At 37.9% G+C, this 23,025-nt stretch overlaps 1 protein-coding gene across 4 annotated transcripts in view; it reads right to left on the reverse strand.

Moving 5' to 3' along the window:
- ZSWIM6 (zinc finger SWIM-type containing 6) overlaps positions 1-23,025 on the reverse strand; it is a 159,407-nt gene that overhangs the window by 70,631 nt on the left and 65,751 nt on the right. For 3 of the 4 annotated variants that reach the window (XM_059725150.1, XM_059725151.1, XM_059725152.1), the window contains exons 2-3: positions 12,094-12,450; positions 213-361 (exon numbers count right to left, since the gene is read on the reverse strand). In XM_059725150.1, the coding sequence (XP_059581133.1) occupies positions 213-361; positions 12,094-12,450 (506 nt within the window). Of the gene's footprint in view, positions 1-212; positions 362-12,093; positions 12,451-13,235; positions 13,716-23,025 lie in introns of those variants that run through there. The other variant, XM_019495960.2, reaches the window with a different exon arrangement.

A 23,025-nucleotide genomic window follows, 5' to 3' on the forward strand; every position in this document is an offset into this window, starting at 1 on the left:
TTTCACTTTCTTGCAGCAAATAAGCAAACTGACTTTGAGCAAACTAGTCTGCACTATGTGAAAAGTATTTATAATCAGTCTGGCTTTCATGTTCCTATGGTTTAACTTAATTTATAGTTAACTACAGTTTGACTAAGCAGCCAATCACATTTGGACTACCTAAAAGAAACTAGAAGGAAGACAGTTTAGGAATATTCAAACACAAGTCCTACCTTTGCAAAAAGCAAATTGAGCTGCTTCCCTGATCCATGGTATCCACCCTGGGAAAGGAAGAGTTTAACCTGTTCCTGGACCTGTTCTTCATCCAAGTGCCAGCAGTTTTCATCATCTATGCTAGCACCTGCTGTTGGGTCTGGAGCACCTACAAACAGCAAGAAAAACATCATTATGTTTTAAATAAAGGTCACAGGTTAATGGGAAAAAAAAAAAAAAAAAAAATCAAGCAGAGGAAGCTCAGCAGCACTGAGGAGCTGGCTGAATTCAAGTTCTCTCCTGTTGTGGATGACTCATTTACTACCATACATTTAAAAATATACTTTAAGTTAAGCTATTTCTCAATACTCCAAGGACAGTGTGTGGAAATAAGGAACCAACACTTGTAACAAAATTAAAAACAACATTTAGTTGCAAGATGTTTTACCATTAAAAATGGTTGTAGTAGTCTGCCATTGTTTTTCATTTTTGGTCAGTTTATATAAAATATAGTACATGATACCTGAAACAAGACTAGGTTTGAAATGTGTAAATTGTGACCCTATTTTAATAGAATAGCATTATGGGGTCCCACATTAATGATCCAAGTGAAATCAACAGCATTTTTCAGTTGCAATGATATTTTCCTTGTCAAGACCACAAATTCAGCTTGAGGTCCTAGAGCCAAGCCAGGTTTTTTCCTTATAAGGAAGTCATCAACACAAGAAATCCTGTGGCATCTCTGCAACTACTGCCACCTAATAATGCCTTCAGTGAGTTCTATGCAATCCCAATATCTTCAATAGTGTTGCAAAGAGTCCATTACTAGACAAGAGCAAACAGCAGCTTTATTCCTCCTAACTCTGTATGGCAAACCAGGAGTAAAGAACAAAACATAGAACTTCAAAGAAAATGGAAGCAATTTTTTTCACTAAAATAAGCAGTTAAAACTATGCAGGGAATGAACCTGATGATTAAGAAGCATTTTTAACATAGCCTATGCCTTCACCACAAAATTAACTCATGTTATTTTCTCTCAAATGAACTCATTTTATTTATTAGATTGATAACCCTGCCACTCTGAAGAGGCTCAGGGTTGCTTGGGCATAACAGGAACAGAAATACCTGACACTGTTAGGTTAACTTTGCTCGGAATATTTTTGACAAACTCCCCAAGCTCATTTTGCGGTCACTTAGTTAAAGGAGAGCAGCCATGCTGAGAAACAACAATAGAACAGCCGAGCAAGGGAACTCAGAAGGGTGAAATATTTTGACAGCTGATTACTTGTGCTAAGTCAAGTTTTAGTCTAGATTCCTCATAGCCAGCCAGCTCAAGTTAAAAGCACCACCACCCTTGAAGCAAGGTACTGTGTGAAGAACTTAGGTTAGAGGCAACACTAAGAGTTACAACTCAAGCTGATACTGTGGTGACAAGCCTACAATTAAACTGCACGTTCAGGTCCCTGTTTAGACTGTAGCTTTAAAGACATGATGCTTGGGTTAAGTAATGTAATCTGATTAACCCCTTCTAGAATGCTAATCAAAGACAAAGCAGCTATACAATAGTGTGCTCCAGCTAACCGAGTTAAAATTTTAACTTAATCAATTCAGACCATTCTGAAAAACAAATGTTTAATCTCAATTAGAGTTCTAGATGGTATAAGAGATTGAGTTGGGTAACATGAGCCAACTGTCCTAACACTGAATCCTAATCTATACAAAGCCTAAGTGTCTTGTAATAAGAGATGGTGAGATTTTAAAAAATGTCATTTAAAAAGTTATCTAGATTGTTAAAAATTCAGGAAAAAAAATAAGAATTGCCACTTAGATTCTATGGATTTAATCATTCATTTTTTGCCCCATTCTAACACTGCCATGTAGCTAAAGCATACATGTTGGAAAATCTGGTGAAATTTCTCCTTCTCCAGCCAGTCATAACACAAAGTTGGAAGGCCAGAAAGGTATCTTGTATTCAGCTGCCAGTAGCTAAGGAAGACAGCATCTGAGAGATCAGGGAGGTTCTCACCATCTTCCACTTCAGATCTTAAGACTGCCGTTTTTTTGTTTTTTTTTTTAAAGGAAAAAATTGAGAAAGAAAGGAATGCCCCAAATATTTGTATCCAATTCCTGCTGACTTCCACGGGAAGCTATATAAATATGCAGCTTCTCTGAAAAGAAACGGAGCCCAAGATATAATGAAAACAAACAAATGAATATCTATCTTCTTTACTCGACTTCTCTCTATTCTTAACTTTAAAATGGGGTTACAAATTCAGTCAGCTACATGTAACACATGTCTATAGGTCTTCAGTTGCAGAAAACTAGATAAAAAGGGAAATCAGGCAGAACAGGCAGCACAGCTGTTATACAAACCCAACTCTGTAGTATCTCTTTGCAAATAATAGTTTAAATATTTCATTGCTTCAAAACATACATGACCTGTGAAATAATTAGCTATTTTAAAAATACTTATAAAAAAGTCTGTCTATTTTAGCTTAAACATGCTATTACCCAAAAAGCTTTATTTTCAATTTGTATTTGTAGATACTTTTGCTTACATTTAAGCAGCAGAAAAAGATCCATCTACCTAAGCCTCTGTATATTTGGGTTTCTTTTGTTTTTGGTTTGGTTTTTTGTTGCTGTTGTTTTTTTTTTGTTTTTTAAATCAAAAATGTATTGGTCAGCCTGTACAAGACCAATTTTCAACATGGTTATTGCTGATTCTTCAATAACAACATTCCATCATTTGAACAGTGACATCAGGTAGAGGACCATACTAACACAACTACAGTCCTGCTATTCTGGTACTTCTAACAGCCTTCTGAAACAGTTTTCCCCATGGCACTGAGACACCGGACCCATTCTTGGCAGCAAGGTAAGAGAGCTACCATGTATTCTAATAATGAAGGCCGACAAAGGCAGCAGTTAAAAGTCCACACTCTCAGACATGGCTCATAGAGCTTTCCTCCAATGTGGGGATGCTCCACTCAGAAAACAGTTATATGTTATGCTCAGTATGTTCAGATTTCTTATGTAGTCTTGTTTCTAAAGAAATAAAATTCATTTGTTTATTTTAGTATCTGTCAGACAAGAGGATGTCTCTATAGATGCAGTTTTTAGTCTTAACCAGTGGCCCTCAGGATCAGCATCCGAGTAAGTCTACCTAAGGGTGTAAAACAACCCGTGGAACTACTCACCTGGCCCACCCATCTATCAAAGTTGGGGGTAACCGTCAGAAAGAGGCATGGCCTGCTGCAGAATAAGACTCCCCAGCCTCCGCTGGACAGGGCTATCCACAGCAGGACGGCAAACTCCCTTAGTCTAGTCTAATGCATCTTTTCACAATTAAAAGTCCTTCCCAGTTAGGTGTAGGGCACAGTGGCAATGCCATTTTGGAAAGTCTGAACTGCCACTACCAACGCCATACTTGTTTTATGGATAAAGAGAGTATTTTTTCTTGGCCTTTCACAACTGGTACTTTTCAAAATTAAATTGAGTGCCACTTCCTTTGTCCAATGAGTAACAGATAAAGATTAAAAAACAAACCCACAAAAATTTCTTAATTTAATTCCAGTACAAACACCAACTCCTTTTCCCTATTTGTAAATTGGGGATAAATATTACTTGTGTGTTTCAAAGGGGTACTGTGATGACTAATTAGTTCACGTTTGAATTTTGAAAGTGAAAAGCACCATGTAATTATACGAAATATAAAAACCTGTAATTAAATGGCGTCATCTTATAGACACTCCCATATTAATTCTCTCCATACCTCGGGCTTCATTAGGTTATCTATCAGATTATTGACTGCATTACAAATACCCTTCACGTTCAGTATAAGGTATGGACAAGAATTTGTCATATTGTACGAGCATTCTAATTTTCTGCAATTTTCCTAATCAAAGCAGAAAGACATTAGCAGTTTTTGAAAATGGAAATGCAATGTCACTTAAAGAACTAACTTTGAAAAAAAGATGCTTCTCTCAAGGGAGCATTAAGCCCAGGACAAATTACCTGTTAAAAAAAATAAACCTATTTTCAACTTCCAGGCAGAAACAGCACCTAAAATGGTCATAGATTTCTAAAAAACATATACTGTAAAACACCATTTATTTTTTTTCATCATATTACTGTTTTGTTTACACCTTTTATATTAAATTCCACCTTGAATGTGGGTTAAGTGGGGGAAAACTTCAACCCAAAAGAATAATACTATTTCAATAAAATATGAAGCTCTGACTTGCTTTTCAAATTATATGTACAAATGATTGAGATACTTAGATTCTGGAAAAGGAAAAAAGGAAGCCTACAGTGCAGACTACTTGGGAACAATCGACTGCTATATTTGATTGAAATATATATACTAGGCTGATTTTTAAAATGTATACCTTCTCTCCTCCCCTTGTCTGAATTCTAATAGCTTTTCTAATCTTGAGCAAAACCTTTGCAAATCATTCGTTAGAAGTAATCTTCGTACCTGGCTCTTCATTCACACAATTACATTTATAAAAAAATATAAATAAAACTGTAAATGTTAAATCTCATTAAAGTATCATCTGATCTCTGCTTCAGAGGGGAAAGCCAGAGGGGAAGGAGACAGGGAGATGAGGGGAGGAAGATGTGGAAAGAAAATTGCACATAAAGAGCTTGTGTTAATCAGTATTGTACTGGCCCAAGTGCAGGGATGCAGCGTACTTATTGACTCATAACAGTGTGGTAATTAACTTTTATAACCTTGGTGTAGTTCAAATTACTTTTCAAAACACCATTTGAATTATATAAACCAACACAGATTATTAAATTAATAATTCATATGATACTATGCTTTAAATCCCCCAAATGCTTCAAACTTGCCCATAAATCTTTTCAGTAAACTTCTGATCTTTGGGTAGCACACAGTGCCTGCTGAACAGTACACAACTTCATAGCTATATTGCAGCCCATCTCTATTCATATCAGAATGAATAGATAACAGACATTTCAGAAGATACAAGAAACCTCACATTAGGCAGATCTAGATTAAGCTTCATTTTAAATGTTTTTGTTTTTTTTTAAAAAACACAGAATAAACCTAGGAACTTAAGTTATTCACCAGATCTTCGAAAACTTTCTATATTTACAATAACCGGGTAATCTTGCTATAGAGCAGTTAACATCCTCTTTGAATTTTCCTCAGATTTTTGACACTCCTAGATCTTCCTAGATCAGAGGCACTCCACAGCAATGCGTTCCAGTCTAATTATGAGTGATGTGTAACATACCTCCTTTTATCAGTTTTGAATCATAAGCCTTTCAATTTAATTAAAATGCCCACTTATTCTTATGCTTCCCATCTCATAGAACAGCAACACTATCTTTTGAGATGTGGTAACCCAGCCCTGAATACAGTGCTCTACACAAATGGCCAACCACAGATTAATACAATGAGCGGGTAAATTTGTCTGTATGCCTTACAGCAGGCCACTTAAGTACTTTAGCACAATACTCAAATGAACAGAGCTGTTCACGGCAGTGTCCAAACTGATGTCCAGGTTTTTGCAGAGTCAATTCTGCTAATTTAGAAGCCTGTAAATTAAAGAATAATTTAAAATTTGCCCGCTAACATGCAGCACTCTGTATTAAATCAACACTGAATTTCATCCATTACTGGGTTGTGCATGAATCTACCCTTGGTTAGGCTTCAGAACTTACTCAAGCCTTATCTAGTTCCGATTAACCTAAATAAATGTCATTGGCAGTTTTTGCCAACTCACTGCTTCCCCTCTTTTCCCGCCCCCCACCCCAATCAATTTCATTAAAAATATGCATTAATCCTAATACAAAACATTTTAGGATGGGAGGGGAGGGGAGTTGAGAGGGGCATTGAGACACCTCTTAACACCCCCCCCCCCCCCCCCCCGTTGCAGTATTGGAAATTGACCATTTATTTCTATACCTTCTGTCTTTCTTTACTACATTTCTAGTCCATGGCAATACTTTGCCCACCACCCACTGATTTAGTTCTTATCATAACTTCTTGCTGTGAAAAACCTAAGAAGGGAAGTTATGTTAACTGATTCTCCCCTCCACTGCTCTATACATTCAAAGAATGCTAGTATATTAGTAATGCATACATTTTCCATGGTACAAATCATTAGGATTAAATCCCAGAAATGTATGGCTTGATTTCAACTAAAATTTACCATGTCCAGATAAGCCATACTGGTTTAAATCTCCAATTCATTCCTAGAGCCTTAAAATACAGAAGCATTAAATACTCTCCAGTCATCTGTTCTGATAACCTTCTTTGTTGAAATTGAAAACACTATCAAAAACATGCAATCTTGAGCTGCTTCAGAACTCTTGGGTTTATATTAATTGGGTTTAGAAAGACTGTCACTACATGGTTTATGACAGCAAGTGAAATACACCATATGTCCAATTGGACATTACAGGAGAAATTAGATAAGCCATATGCAATTTTCCAAATAGATCAGACTATGAAAGTAACAATGACATGTCAGTTGTGCTTATTCAAGAGTGGGAAGTACTTATTTTTTCTAGCAAATAACTACCCACTCAAGTCTTCCAAAAACTAATAGCCCTATAATTTTAGTTTGCTGTATTTCAATGAACCAGGAAGTCCATTCCCTTGAAGAGGAATATGAATTTTGTGTATGGGCCAACATTTGATGTTCTGTTTTATAACCATGATCAGTTTGTATCCTACAAACTTTTTTCAGTCAGTTTGGGACAAGATTCATGACCAACATAGCTTTACCAGCCAAAATCTTTACTAGAAAATGTAACTGTACTGGCAAAACTGCATGTTTGTCAGTATAGCTGATACTGCTTGGAAGAAGGGTAGGTGACTGTCTGGAATAAGTTAAACCAGCAAGAAAAATCATTGGCAGTTCAGGTTGCATTAGCACTATATCATCAACAATAAGACAGTCTGTGCAAGAAGCAGAATAGGGTTTTTGTTTTGTTGTTTTGTTTTTTTTATTATTAATATCTGTACTTCAGAATAGCCCAATGCTACCTAACCAGCATTGGGATTAGGGCAGTACTGAATAAAAAGAAAGAAAAGCACAACCTTGAGAAGCCCCAGAGGTCTCACACTCTGGTACTGACCATGTTTCTGTGCTCAGGTAATCTACTTGTCAGCATACGTGCCCCCCTTTAAAGTTCCCCCTGTAGGGAACTGATACCTGTTCCCTACAGAAGCATACAAAGCAACACCCAAGTATTGCTGTCTTCTCCCTCTTAACATTTCTGGACATTAACATTTCCCTTATGTTCCTAGGAGTCTTGTCCCTATATTCCTGGTCTTCACTACTGAGGCCTACTGTCCTCTGACACTGTTCTGCCTGTTAAGTTCATTCAAGGTGCTGATACTAAGATCGCCTCCCTGGCTAGTAGATCTGACCACATCACACTCGTTTCTTTGATTTCCCCTACCAATTCCACTTCAACACAAAATCAAGTTAAATCTTGTCCTGGCTTGCAAGGGCCTTCACAGGTCTCCCCCTTGCTACTTACCTTTTTTGTTTAATTTTTTTAATCTTGGCACACTGGACTCTTTGGCCTCCCTGTATCAATGATGCCAGCTTTTACTACCCTATTATCTGCCTTAGCAAAAGCTCCTTCATAAAATTTGTTTCATGGCAAGCCATATGCATGCAATGCCCTCCCCAGTTCAGTTCACAGAATCTCTGTTGCTTTCAAACCCAAGGGACATGTCTACAGAGCTGCCTATGAGAATCACATCAACTGATGTTTAACTCTCTTTCTCTCATTCAGCAATCACATCACTCATTTGTAGCTTTTAATTAAACTACCTTGGAATGGGTAGTTGCTCCAATACTAGTGACAGATGCCATAATAAAAATCTAGTTAGACAGAGCATTTGAAGCCAAGTAGAAGTGCAAACTGATCTATGTAATTCCTGTTACCTTCACCTTCCCTCCGTTTCCTTTGATTGTTAATCCAATTTTTTTGCATCTTGTCTTGAGATTAGATCACAGAATATTAAATTAAACAGTCCTTTCATACCTGTTTACCCAGTAACACAACAATAAACAGATCCTGACTGGAGGCCCCTGGCAGCACTAAAACTACCAGTTTGAACAAAACTAAAGATGCCAGTGTACACTGCATACATACTCCAAGTAACCCAGCACTTAAAAAGTTCAGAAAAAAAAAAAATTAAACCAAAACAAAACAGAACTACAGAGTAGACATACTGCAAATAGAGAAGTCGTTGTTTCACAGTGATGGGAAAGGACGTCTGTTCTTTCAGTTGTAATAATAAATAATTTTGTCAAACATTAAAATGTTTATCTTAGTTAAGAAAGTCTTTAAAATAAAAACAAGTGAAAAGTATTAGTTTATCATTATTGCAGTTAGAGAATGAAAAGACAATAGGTACTCCTAGAATGAAAGACAATAGTTAGTTGTTTTGTTGCATCTAGGTTTAGCATTATGAAAAGATGCTTTTGCATCTAAGTTAGCGTAGCATGACAATGATCAGACAGCATAACATACAGATTAAGAGAAAGGAGACCCTCATTCTTAGTTTTCACTTTCACTTTAAAATTACAATATCCTCATGACTCTTGGACATATGCCATATTAGTAATTTATTAATATAAAATTTTCATTAAATTACTTAATCCCTCCCAACCAAAGGAAAAAAAAAAAAAAAACTCAGTTACCTCTCAATTCTCAATCAAATACTCAAGGAAGTAGATGAGTTTTACACTATGGCCTAAAGTCATACTTGTTTCAGAACAGAATATAACTAGTTTCAGAGCCGAGAACTGACTAGCATGAACACCTGGGAATTGAAGCTGCATTTCAGCTCAACTAGCTCTTTGCTATGACATGGAGAAAGAGGGAGACAGTCTGATCTAGCCAAGACTCAAACCACATTCAGCTTTTTAAGTCGGGATCAACACCTTGAATGCAATTTGAAGCTAAATAAGATGCTAATACACATTTTAGTATGTTGGTAAACTATCTAGAGTTGCCTCAACACAAAAGATCATACCCTGAATATGACTTACAGGGCACCAAAGCAATCCAGTTTTGAGGTCATGAAGGACACAAACAATTGTAGCAATTGTACACTCACATCAGAAAAACAAGTCATCACAGAAAATCTTGCCAAATAGAATGAAGAAATGCTGTTGGCTACCAGTGCTACCTGAAATTCAGTTGGTCCAATCATCCCAAAGCACATCTGTGTGTACAATAAAACAGTGTTTCTCAACTCATGGGTTGTGACCTAAAAGTGGGTTGCAAGGATATATCAGAAGGGTCACAAACAAACTTTAAAAACAGATTCTCCTTTAAAGCAGAAAAACATGGGAAACTATGGTTTTTCCCTTGCGGGCTGGCTGAAGTCCAGCCTGCCAGGGGCTGCTTTGGGCCCCTCCCATGCCCCACACAAGGGGGCTGGGGCCTGGGGGTGGAGGTCAGAGGGTCGGGAGTGTGGGGCACTGGGTTGAGACTGGCCATTGATGTTTACGAATGGGTCCTGGTAGAAAAAAAAAAGTTTGAGAACCACTGCAATAAAAGATGGAAAACTCCTACCTACCACGGCACCTTAAATAAGGCAGGGGAATGAGTGGCATCTATACTGTACTCTTCTTTCTTTCTCTAACCTGCCACATCTTAGTTTTGCCTGGACCGAGTCTCAGACAGGAAGTGGGAAAGCACAGACATTGCATCACTTGGGTTCAGGGAAGAAGGCAGAGCCATTTGTCACCTCAATTATATGCTGATGATACAGACACAAATCATTCTGCTAGGTTCCCTAGCATCCTCACCCACTAAATAAATTTCACCAATTCCTGCATGAGATGGAGCAGACAAACAATTATCCAACATGCTTTCTGAAAGACAATCACAAAAGTACTGCAGTTATTCCATCTATGCTAGACAGGGCTCATAAATGCATCCACATTATGATCAAAAAGATGTTCAAAAGCATGGACCTCAACAATGAACACCAAAAAAGAACTGGTTTAACCTCTCGATGAAAACCAGAATTAAAGTATATAACAGAAGAAATTCAGGAACTCCAGACAACCCTAAGGCAAGGGGTATGATGTCCTGATCTTGCATGCTACTCCAGGCATGAGAATCCAAATCTTTAGTTGGAGTACCCCTTCTATCTAGAACCTTACTAAACAATAAGTACTTTCTTTGCTTGGCAATCCTGTTGTGCAGGGTTTATCTTGTCCAGGAAGCAGGAAAAACTTTGAACAACACAGCGGAGTGAGAAGAGGATGGGGGAAAAAGGTCCAAAGGTGCACTCCCATTATGACTAAGAAATACAATGATACTTCAAGAACATTCCATGCTGTGATCAAATCTGAATGGGTTTTCTGCCAAAGGTGCCTAAAGCAGTGTAAACACTATGCTAATATTTATCTAGCATTGACCAGTGCTTGAAAACAACTGATCTAACAGTTTGGAACAGTGGTGTCAAACATATGGGCAAAGTCATGTTATCTGGCCCACGGCACAGACCAGAATTTTGGTGGCAGAGCGACCAGCACTGACATTAACCCCCACAGCTCCATGAGCCAACACAACAGCACAGGAAGCTGCAGCAGATGATGCTGAAGTTGCTTGCTCTGCTGCCAAAATCGTGGATTTGCTTTGGCTGGTTTTAACATGGCTGGCACTCACAGGTCTGGATGTGGTCTGCAAGGTGCTCTGCAGTCCCAGTCCAGCCAGTGAGGAGCCTCATGGTCCCAGATTCAGTCATGGAGCTACATGTGTTTGACACCCATGGTTTAGAACTATTTGTCAATAGTTTTTGTTAAACTTTTCTCAAAGAAAATGCTACTGAATTTTAAGAATGTGGCTAAAGATCATTTACAAAGGCTGTAAGTGGAGTTGTCTGCAGCCCAAAAGATTCTATTTGCTGTACATCAGAAATTCCTACTTTCTTTAAAAGAAACACTTGTTTTAACTTGGCAAGGGGAAAGGGAGGGACTTGGTAACTATTAACCTTTTAATAGTTTTGTAAATGATTTGGGCATGGGGAAAAGGAGTTGCTTTAATATAAGGAGCCTTGTTTTCTAAAGAATTCTTGATAGGTTACAGTGGATGAACCTTCTGTGCCACCGTGCATGTGAGCTCACCTGCATACTCTGGTGTATCTAAAAGGGTCAATCTACGTTAAGCAATCATAAATTAGGTTGAGCTGCATATATAGTTTGTCTATTTCCCTTCCCCTTCCCCTCACATTCCTCTCCTTGAATGTCTAAATTGCAAGCTACAACATCATCCCCATTAACTATATGGAAAGTCCCTAACAGGTTATAAACAAAAAGAAAGGTGTTTAAGTGAAAAAGCATCAAATAAACCATTCTCACTTCCCAATCTGGACTTAAGTTACTGAAAAGATTATACTGGAACATTTGTTAACTGGTCTCATACAGTATCCTTGCCATTTGTTTCTTCCACTCCAAAGCACAAGTAAAGAGTAGTAGAAGACTTAATTTCAAGTAATGAGCAACAGTAATTATTGTCTACTTTTTGTTTTTACCTTTTTTTTTGAACAGTCATCAAAATAAAAGCTACCACTGAGGAGAATTACAAAGATTGCAAAAGTCAAAATATGTTTAATAAGTTAACTGCAAAACACGTAGTCTGAACATGATGACTGCAGAAGACAGAATGGAAATTCGTTTTCTCTCTAAGAAAATACAAGTGTTACATGAATTAAACAGTATAGGATTGCAATACAGATCACTCATTCCTTAAGGGATATTTTCCTTGCAAACCAGCAAGAATTTGTTTAATATCTCAATAGAATCACATGTCAGATATCCTCTGAATACAGTCTTAAAAAGTAAAAATAAAGAAACCATAAAGACAAGAAAAAGCAGTTGTCAAACTTACCATGAACTTGATTGATTTCTGAATTCTGAGAAAGAATTTCATCTGCTAATTTCTGAGCAGTTGGCAAAACTTCTGTATGGTGCACTGTGATCAAATACTGTACAAACTTTTGAAGTTGGTCTCTGTTCATTTGAAAGAGTGTCTCTGAAATGGGAAGATGCAGTTTGACCTGATCTGGCTTGCGGATCCGATATAAAGAAAGTGCCACAACATGGGCACAGTAAAATATGTCCTTGTTTCCACAGCTACAGGTCACTGAGGTAATCTTGCAACGATCAAAGCTGATAGCTACATTGCAAACAGTTTCTGGCTCCGATTGCATTGCAGGTTCTGTCACTGTGCCACTCAAGTGGAAACCTGTGCAAGAAAACAACATATATTATTCTGTAAAATACTACAGTAATATCACTGTCACATACTTTTCTTTAAAAACGGAGAAAAAGCAATTATCTGGTTTTGAGGAATGCCATGAACCTTTATAGAGAACTAGATTCCACGGCTACACAGTCAAGCTAAACACTTGTCTGTTGTTTTCTAAATACACTTTTTACACCCAAGAGAACTTACTGATGGATCACTCCCTAAGCATGGTTTTTGTTTTTGGGGCTGTTCTTTGTTTGTTTGTTGTTTTTTGTTGGGTTGTTTTGTTGTGCTTTTTTTTTTGGGGGGGGGGGGGTTGTATAAAATGTTCATAAAAATCTGGTATTAAAAAAATTGCCTGAATGAACAACAATAGCTACAGGCGGAGTGTTCAGCCTGATCACACTAATGTTAAGTTCCAGTTGCTCTGCAACTTCTTACAGCCATTATTTTTCCAATTCAATAGGTACAGATTGCACCTACCACCACATTTCAACATTCCCTTAATAACAGGGAGTAGTAGTGCACTCTAGTGGTATGCTCCCATACCCTGCCATCAGGGAACAGTCCCAGTTTCAGCTCTGTTACTGACCCCACTACACAAGTCACTTAACCTCTATGTCTTTCTTTCTTCATCAGTGAGTTGCTGCTTATCCTCACAAAACATGCAACAAGATTAAATCAGGTTTGTACAGCACTACTGATACGAAGTACTACAGTTGCTGAAATAGTCAAGCCTACTGAATTTTAATGTATTTGAAAAGTTTATATCACAAACTCACTTGCCTCCAACACAGGACTGTGGAAAGAAGCAGGGGAAGATGACTGTCATACAAGCAAGGGAAAAAAAAAAAAAAATTAAGCACTTCAGTAAGACTGCCCCTTTCCTGATGCATCAGTATCTCATTATAACAAAAGGCTGGGCTTCCGAGTCAGCAGTAAACCCAGATTTATCTTCCCCTTACAAATACAAGTTTTTCCTGTTTGCACTTTACTTTCAGGTTATAAATTTTAAGTTGATCTAAAGTATATGTATGAAACCAGGGGTTTAGTGCAACAAGCCAAATTCCCCCTGTGCTCTGCACCCTTATGCTGGGAGAAAATTTGACTCTAAAGTTTTCTTAAAAAACACTACTGGACTATATAATGACATGAAGACACAGAAGTAGAGCAATTACGGCCTCTCACTACAGCTCCAGGGGTGAGACTTCAAGCCTTGCTATGGACTCATGCCAAAGCAATCCCTAGGTGACCCAGTTATAGATAGATACTGGAGCAGGCTAGGGAATCAAAGGCACCTAGCCATATTACTCCCTTGTGCACAACAGGCTATAGAAGCTGGGGTGCCTTAAACACTACTCAGTGAGTTGTTAGGTGAGGGAGAACCTTTGACTTGACTTTGTTACCTGGAACATATATAAAATTATGTGCCAAGACAACAAAAGTTCTAAATGAGTTTATTTTAAAGTGCCTAGAAAGTTCTAAATTGAAGTGCTTACTTATTTCCCTACTATATGGTGGTAATTTCTTGGTCTTGATATATGAAATACAAGAGAAAAACAAGGATTAAAACCATGGCATCAAAGGAACATCAGATCAACTGGAAAAAAGTAATATTTCTAGTCTAAAATGCACTTCCTACTGTTACAGAAAACCCATAAAATTACAAGAATGGAAAGAGACTAAAGGAAAAACTAATTTCTTCCATTTGTTTACACTGTACATTCGATGACACCTTGTTTAGTCAGTGTCAGGGGTCTACCTTCAATTATATTACTCTGATGGGCTATAAGGAAGCCGACCTTAGGTACATTCTACTTCAGCTTTTTGAGAGGATGTTTACCAGTTAACGCAGTTGGACCTGAATGTGAAGAGGCAGTAAACTGTAGCATGAACAGAGAAGAGTGGGGGAGGGAGGAAGAGCAGCAGACCCAAAACAGGTCTGTATTGTTGCTCAGATCACTTGGGGCACTGAAATGCAGGAGCAAAACAACTATTAAACCCCTACATTTTTAAATCTCTTTTAAAAATATAGAAGCCTTTCATTAGCTGTCCTAACATATAAGTTCTGAAGCAGTATTTTCCTCTCTTATTTTTGTTTGCATACCAATAGCCAGTGAAAAGTTTAATATGCTAAGGACATTTATGACATTCTAAAATCCCATGGAAAGTTGGAACACACAGAGCAAGTTTCATCTTGAAAGTACAGTTGAACTATACCCATTTAACCTACTCATGTCACTTTAAGTATTAGCTTGTCAACAAGCCTACAGCAAGGCAGGATATTAAAAAGAGAGAAGGGCCGATATTAAAACAGAGAAAGGCAGTTTTTCCCAGTCTACTCCTCCTTTGCAGATATCCTTTTAAAAACTAACTAATCAAATATCCTGAATTATACTCAGAACTAAAAAACAACTGAAAGTCTGTAGCACAAAATAGACTTCCCATACTTGCTAAGGATAAAGAGCTACAGCAGCATTTCATTTGCAACAATTTATGGCCTTGATGGGCAGAGAGATGCATGTATCTTGGAGAAGACCAAAACAGTCACTCCTACTGAGACTGTAAGATACTGATATTAGCTGACTGTTGAGACACAGATGAGTGGAATCCTTCACTACAAGCCTGTAAATTTCTATTGTAAGGGATTTCTTCTCAAATAGCAATTTGAATCCCCTCTTAAGAAGTTCCAGACCTCCTCTGAATTTATTTTCAGTTTTTAAAAATGCTATATCCAATAATATTGCTCTTTGATATATGTTGCCCATTTGTCATAAAAGGGTTTCAAGAAAAAGTCCATTTCACTGAACAAACTATTAATGAAACAATCAAATTTCATCTTCTCCCTTGAATCACTGCACTTTAATTTTTTTAGTATTTCAAACAACAGCATATAAGCAATACTGCAAGCCATCTTGACATTTTACAAATTGCAAAGTGTCTTGCATTTTGGGAAAGCAAACTTAGAAGAGTCAGTTAAAAACACTTATGGCATCTACACACATGCTCTGGGGCTCCGAGAGCTGCTCTAATTAAAGCACCTGCAGCATCACATGTATTCAGCATCCTGTGTTTCAGAATGGTGGTGCAGATGCTTGAACTAAAGCTTGTTTGACAAGCTTTAGTTCAAGTGCCCCCACCACCATTTTGACATGACACAGAGGCTGTTGGGAGCACGTTAAATTAACATGCTCCAGCAGGCTTGACTGAGTCTGCTCTGACCTGTGCTAATTTGCAGTTGTCCAGCACATGTATACGTGCCCTTAGACATTTAGGATCACAGGAAAAAGGCACGATCATCCTTGAGTAAACTATTCCTACCTGCTCTTCAAAACTTCCAAGGATGGAGATTCCACTGTTTCTTTAAGTAGCTCAGTCCAATGCTTGACCACCCTCATAGTCAAAAAGTTCCTCCTCCTGATCTTCAACCTAAATTTCCTCTGCTGCACCTTGATGCCATCACTCCTAGTCCTCTCCCCTAGGGCCACACAGAAGAGCCCACTGGCACCCTTTCTATAAAACTCTCCTTCAGGTATCTGAAGATCTATCAAACCCCCTCACTATCAGTCTTGTCTTTTCCACACTAATAAGGCTTTAAAAATAAGGATCATTTGCTAAATAATTCCGCCTCTGTTTAAACACTCAAGCATATAATAAACAGGGAGCTATTTAACATCAGAAAAATAGTGATGCTAAGTAACAAAATGTTTTCAGGTAATTTACGTCTAGTTATACAACTCTAAGAGCCATTAAATATGGAAAATTTAAGTATTAATTGAAAGTTAAAATAATTTTGCAGCAAATAAGTTTACTGTTAGTTTCTGATGCTTCTATTCAACATATCCTTATAAAACAGGAAAGCAGTGGGTTAAATTCAAGTTTCAAATACTGTATTAAGTTTAACCTTAAATTTTATGCATTCTACAGAAGTGTCCTCTCAATACCTAAACCTGATCGTATTGCAAAAATATACTGGAAGTAAAAATGACAGGCGAGATGAAATGCAGAAAGGGTCATGTCCAAGTTTACATGGGAACAGATGCTAAAGGAGAAAGCAGGCATGAGGACAAGAGACAAAGAGACTAATGGAATTTGGTGCAGTTTTCATCTATCTTTGTATTAATGGCTGCAATTAACTTAGAATTAAAAAGTGTTCATACTCCTTGAATGTCCATTTATGTCCTGGACTACCTTACTCTTACGAAGTAACTATTTTCAAGCAAAAACAAAAAACAAAAACAAACAAAAAACACAAAAACAAAACTAAAAGTAAAAACAAAAAAAACAAAAAAAAAATTACCAAAGTAAAGAAGAGTATGTTAATGACATACTGTACTGTGATCTCTTATAGAAATTCTAGATTCCCTTTATAATTATTTACTAAAAAAGCTTTTCTTAGAAATAACCATGGGTGATTTTGCTTTTGAGCTCCATATCCAGTGCTAGATGTAGTCTCATTACCTTAAACTAAAGATGTTACTGGTTTAAGTTCACTTTCCCTTTTAAAATGGATAAATTTAAATGCATAAAACTAGCTTAAACTTCCTTTCAAAGGGGATATGTGGGGGGAGTGGGAAGATAGAACAGTTATTCTATTTCCTTAAGGCCAATTATAATAAGAAGCCTAAGCTTGAATTGTACACATTAAAAAATACATCTTTGCTACTGAGAATTCTGGTGACATAAGCCACTCTAAACTTCATTCTCCTGGTTTATACAGTTACCAGAAACCTTTGATTAAAATACAGCCTTATGTCACCATTGGGTGTAGTTTATTTTTTGCAAAAAATATAAGAATGTCAGAATTGGATTACTGAAATATCCTAAAGTTTAAAAAGTGACTTTGAATAGCTCGCTGTTATGTACCTCTGGAGAGTACTAAGCACACTGCATCCAACATGCATTTGTTATCTTAAAATTAAAATAAAGTGTGCAGGCAGCAGCATTTGGACAACACAGCTCTCTTTGCAATTGATGTTAACCCCTATATTTTTATGTGGTGAACAAGGACTATCTATATGACCCCCATTAAGGTAAGCAGACGATGTATGACTAAGTCTCTGGGCAGCGGTCTGGAGAAGAAGGGTTGATGAAGTAGGGTACAGTGCAGTTACTTATCCAAGACCTTTCCTTTCTGGCTGAAAAAGTAAGTAACAGCAAAGGCAAGGAAGAATTTAATGGGGCTGATCTGAAAAATGGGGATTTCTCTAGAGATCAACCCAGTATGAAGAATCCTCTCTTCTGCAGCTTTAAAGTTGGTTTATCATTCTTACCATCCATCTCCAGTGGTCATTTAATATAACTTATTGGTCTGTCAGCTAAGACTAATATACAATTACTATATTACCTGAAACATGTCATTACTGTATAGAGAAAAAGCACATGAGAAATAAGCCTTTGCGCTTCATTGCCTTCCCCCAAACAACTAAAATTCCTTATGGAAAAGTAGCTCCCAAGTGTGTCCATTAGCTATTTTTCAGAACTTAGATTCGTGATTGTAACTTTCCCCATGACATGCTAAAGTTTAAACCAAATTCAGTTCCTGTCCAATTTCATTATTTAAATAGCAAATGGTTTTAAATTAAAATAAGCTTTTAAACTCGTTTCGTCTGAATTTGAGTACTCAGAGACCTATCCTAACAATGTACTTTCAAGGTAAAATTTCCAAGTTATAATTTTGTATTCCAACACAGCCTAGAGCTAATGTTAATGGACAATTTATATACCAAGATGTGGTTTAAACTGTAACATTCTTGTGTCCTACATATAATAGACTTAGCTAACAGACGTATAAGTTATATTAAATGACCACTGGAGATGGGTGGTAAGAGTGACAAGCCAACTTTAAAAGTTGCAGAGGGTGCAGAAAATTCTTGTGTCCAGACTGAACATGCTGATATAAAGGAAGCTTGAGTTGGGAGGGATTGATTAGTAAGAAACAAGCACAGGGCAAGCACTGTACACATTATACATGCTCATAATATAGGGTTGCTCTAGAATATATCTTATATACCCACTACATCGATAGGGGCCAGTCTTTTGCCATGTGTGCCACAAATTAAGCCCCACAATCTTCCCAAACGCCACTTCAATCCCCCTTCCCTGCCCAACTTGCTTCTCTTCTTTCCATTCCCTGCTCCATCTGCCGCTGTGCTTCTACTTCCGGTGCATGTGCTGTGTTTGCATCCCCGCACTGCATCAAAATGCCAAAGGAGGACTTATGAAACAGAATCTGTAGTGGTTGGCACAACAGAAGAAATATAGTCAGGATTTGATATTTTTATTTATTTGGGGGGGTTGTTTTTTTGTTTGTTTGTTTGTTTTTTAATGAGTGAAAGAGCTGAAGCAGGGGTCAGTAGGTCTTCCCCACTCTGTGAAGCATGAGTGCAAAAATTCTCCACTAACCATTTTTGGTACTGAGCTGCTTTAAATGAGCCTTGTATGTCCTAGCATGATGAACTTCCTAATCCCAGTGTGCACGAGTTACTTTTTTCAAAATTTGGTTTTATTGGGACTTTCTTTGGAGGCCTCCTGCAACCCTCCACAATTTTAAGTACTGTACAACTGGCTAAATACACTCCAGGAACTTCCATCCTCCTCCGAAACAGACCTGCATGTTAGCTCCTCCATTTTTCATAACTGATCATTGTTTCTTAAAACAGAAAATGTTTGATTTCTTTTATTTATTTATCTATCCTTTCTATGATCAGGTGACTCGTCACCTGGATGAGAGAAAAGTGGTTGACATCATATACCTCAACTTCCAGAAAGCCTTTGACCTGGTATCCCACAAGGTACTGATCAGAAAACTGGAAGATATCGGGCTCAACTGCAGGACTGTCAAGTGGGTGCAAAACTGGTAGGACACAAGGAGTCCAAATGAATGGATCGGTGTTGTCCTGGCAAGATGTGGGCAGTGGCATACCCCAGAGGTCAGTACTTGGCCCAGTGCTGTTCAATATCTTCATTAACGACCTGGATGAGGGGGTGAAAAGCCCATTGGCCAAGTATGTGGACAACACCAAGATATGGGGTTGTGCAGACACACCTGCAGGTAGGCTGCAGATACAAACAGACCTAGACAGGCTGGCATGTTGGGCAAACCAGAACCAGATGAGGTTCAACATCAAGAAATGCAAAGTGCTGCATCTGGGAAGGAAGAACTCCCAGCACACCTATAGGCTGGGCATTGCTAACCTGACAAGCACTACAAATGAAAGAGATCTGAGGGTAACAATAGACCCCAGCAATATGATGCAGCAGACACTAGGGCCAATAAAACTCTGGCATGCATCAATCAATGCATCTCCAGTAAATCCAAAGAAGTGATTCTCCTGCTTTACTTAATATTGGTGCAGCCGCAGCTGGAGTATTGCGTCCAGTTCTGGGTGCCCAACTTCAACAAAGAAGTGCTAAAGTTCGAGAGGGTTCAGAGAAGGGCCACCTGCATGATCGGGAACTTGTATGACCAGCCATACGAGGAGAGGCTGAAGGATCTCAGACTCTTCAGCCCAAAGAAAAGAAGGCTGAGGGGGACCTGACTGCAGCTTACCGCTATATCAGAGGCGTATATCAGGGGCTCGGTGAGCAACTGTTCACCAGGGCACCCTGGGGGAAATCTAGAAACAACAGCCACAAACTCCTGGAAGATAGTTTCATACTGAACATTAGGAAAAACTTCTTTACAACTAGGGTGTCCAGATTATGGAACAAGCTCCTCCCAGAGGTGGTGTAATCATCTAACCTAGAGGTCTTCAAGAGAAGACTGGACAGTCACCTGGCTGGGGTTGTCTGTCCCCAGGTGTCTTGACCCAAAGATCCTTCGGGGTCCCTTCCAGCCCTATGATTCTATTTCTATCCAGTCTTCTTGTTAATATCCTTTTCTTCATGTGTGTGCATGTGTCATGCTATTGCTTCAAATCCTGTCACTAAACAAGAATTACATATTCTGTTCTGCATTCAGATACAAATATGGAAAAGTTTCTGAAGTGTCTTTCCATGTTCCACTTGTTATCCTTCTGGATAAAAAGTATGCATGACTTCTGGAACTACCCCCCACATAAGCCCTGACAGTCACTACTGAGCCCAATGGAGGAGATAGGGTTGTTCTGCAATTAACGCATTTAGTCTCCATGCTAAAGCTCTCTGGATTCCAGAGATGTAGGCTTCATTTACGTTTGAGTTTTCCCAGCATGATTATGCTACAATATTGCTTTCTATATAGTTAACTAAAAGCCAAGGAGTACATGCTTATTTTTCTTTGCCAGACCTAAATAAGGGATAAACAGTTACTCTTGTGATAATAGTTAAACTACAAACTTACAAACTCTCATAAAGCAGCAAAACTTCTAAAGTATAGATAAAGCTAAAGTGTGGAAGCCAAACTCTTTTATCCTTGCCAGCAGCAAAGTATATCACCTGTAGATAGTGAGATCAGCTATGTTAACAGATTTTGAGGTCAACAGTTAAAACTACATCCTTAAAAACACACTGGATCCTCTACTTCATGTTAAATATTTTCTGTTTTCCCTAATTTTCTCAATATTTTCTATCTTCCCTATTGTAATCTCTTCAGAATAGAAAGACCAAAATCATGTCCTCATCTACTGCTTCCTGGTTTCTTTTTGTAAAATGGTACTAATTACCATAGGAAGGCCTTCTGCAATATTGCAAGAGACAATGGATACTAAATAAACAGCAAACCTCCAGTTTGAGCAGCAAAGCCAAGTGAACTCAAATTAAAAACCATGCTTTGGTCTAATATAGTCTAAAATAACAGGACAAGAAACAAAATGATACTCAGTATCATTTTCTACAAGTTTTAGCAGCCCCAAATAACTGAGAAGTTGCTTTGCCTGTCAAGCAGATGTAGTCGGGTCAGTATTTTTAGGAGAAGTGCTATTTACATTCCTACTAGTAAAGTAAGCTTCTCCTTATTTCTGGTCTACAGCTTATTGTTCTGTTTTACAGGTGATTTGACTCTCTCGAATTGATGAGCCCATCAATCTGTCACCCAACTCAAGGCACAAGGCATAAATCCATCACTGAATGCGTATCATTTCTCCACCATCAAAAGGACATTTTTAAAGATGAAATAATTTGAGCCGAGTTCAAATACAGTTTTATTTTATTTTTAAAAGCAAGAGTTTAGAGATCTTTCTGCTGTTTTGCCTGGACTCTCTCTACCCTGAGTGTGTTTGCTCCAATGCTTCCCTCCTCCTGCCAACTCCACCCTTCAGTCCATTTTAGCTTCCCTCTACACATCCCATTCTTATCCTCTTTTCCCATGCCCTGTCCCCCTCATTCCCATTTAGTATATTTCCCTCTTTTATAAACCCACAAAACAAACTGCAGGACTAGAACATTTACTACACCACAATTTCAGGCTGCTATTTTACACCCTGCATTATTCCCTAACCCTGTGTGTATCCCATTTATTTAAAACTAGACAGTCTGTCGCAGAGTGTACAACTCCTCTGGTCTTCTTTATTACTTAGCACAACACAGGTCCAGATCTGGCTTGATTTAAACATCCCTGTAATAAACATGATTAAACAGTGGACTGATAATTATGCAGGGCCTGACTTAAGATAAACTGTTATGAATCTGGGGGGCTGCCACCACTTGAATGCTTTGCATCAGGATCATATCATGCTAGATCAAGATACAAGTGTAAATCTTAGTAGTGTCTTATTCTGGAGAAACACAAACACAACTTCTTAAAAAGAGATAAGCACAGGAAGATAAAGGCAGGAAAGTCTTCAAGAAAAAAAAAAAAAGCACTTCCTATTCAATTCCTAGAATGGCCTTAACTTCAGAAGGCAGGCTTTTCATCCTCTTGATAAAGGACCTGATCCAACTCTTACAGGTCCTTAACATGAATCAATCAAGCCCTAGAAAGAAGAACACAGCAACTGCAGCTGTCAAAAAAAAATTTAAAAGTTTTAAAACGGCTGAAAAAAGATTTTCCGCAGCAGAAAAAGAGGCTGATCTGCATAACCTGCCTATGCCATCCTAGCTAATACCAGGTTTTTGTTAGGTTTTTTTTTTTTAAACTCTGGACAAAATCTAATGATATAGTTGGTCTGCAATAAACACATTAAAGAAATTCTAACCACAAGGAACTTTGCTGTGGCAGCAAGTGAAGCATTTAGCACAAAATTTGAACAGTGCAAGTCAGCAAATAAACTGTAAAACCATTAAAACCTGACCCTTAATCAGGAAACCTGTTGTACTATGCTTAAAAGAAAAAGGCCACTCCCTATCCTATTGCTAATTGCAGGATATGGCATTTTCTCTTGCTAAAAAAAAAAAAAAATCAATGCTGTACTTATGACTGATGAAAAAATTGGTATTCAGCAGTGCCTGGAAAAGAAAGGCATTCAATAACCTTGTAACTGTTGCTGTATTGCCAACTATTCTCTCTGGTGCATATCTTATTTTACCAAAAGATTTTTTTTTTTTAAATCTTTCCAAAATTGTTAAACAGAAGCATATTGTTTACAGCAATTGACTCATTTATAGGATTGATCATGCACTAGACAAAGTCTATGTTTCTACATATAGATATGG

The sequence above is a fragment of the Alligator mississippiensis genome, chromosome 3 (genome assembly GCF_030867095.1).
Source record: "Alligator mississippiensis isolate rAllMis1 chromosome 3, rAllMis1, whole genome shotgun sequence".
Taxonomy (NCBI): Eukaryota; Metazoa; Chordata; order Crocodylia; family Alligatoridae; genus Alligator; species Alligator mississippiensis.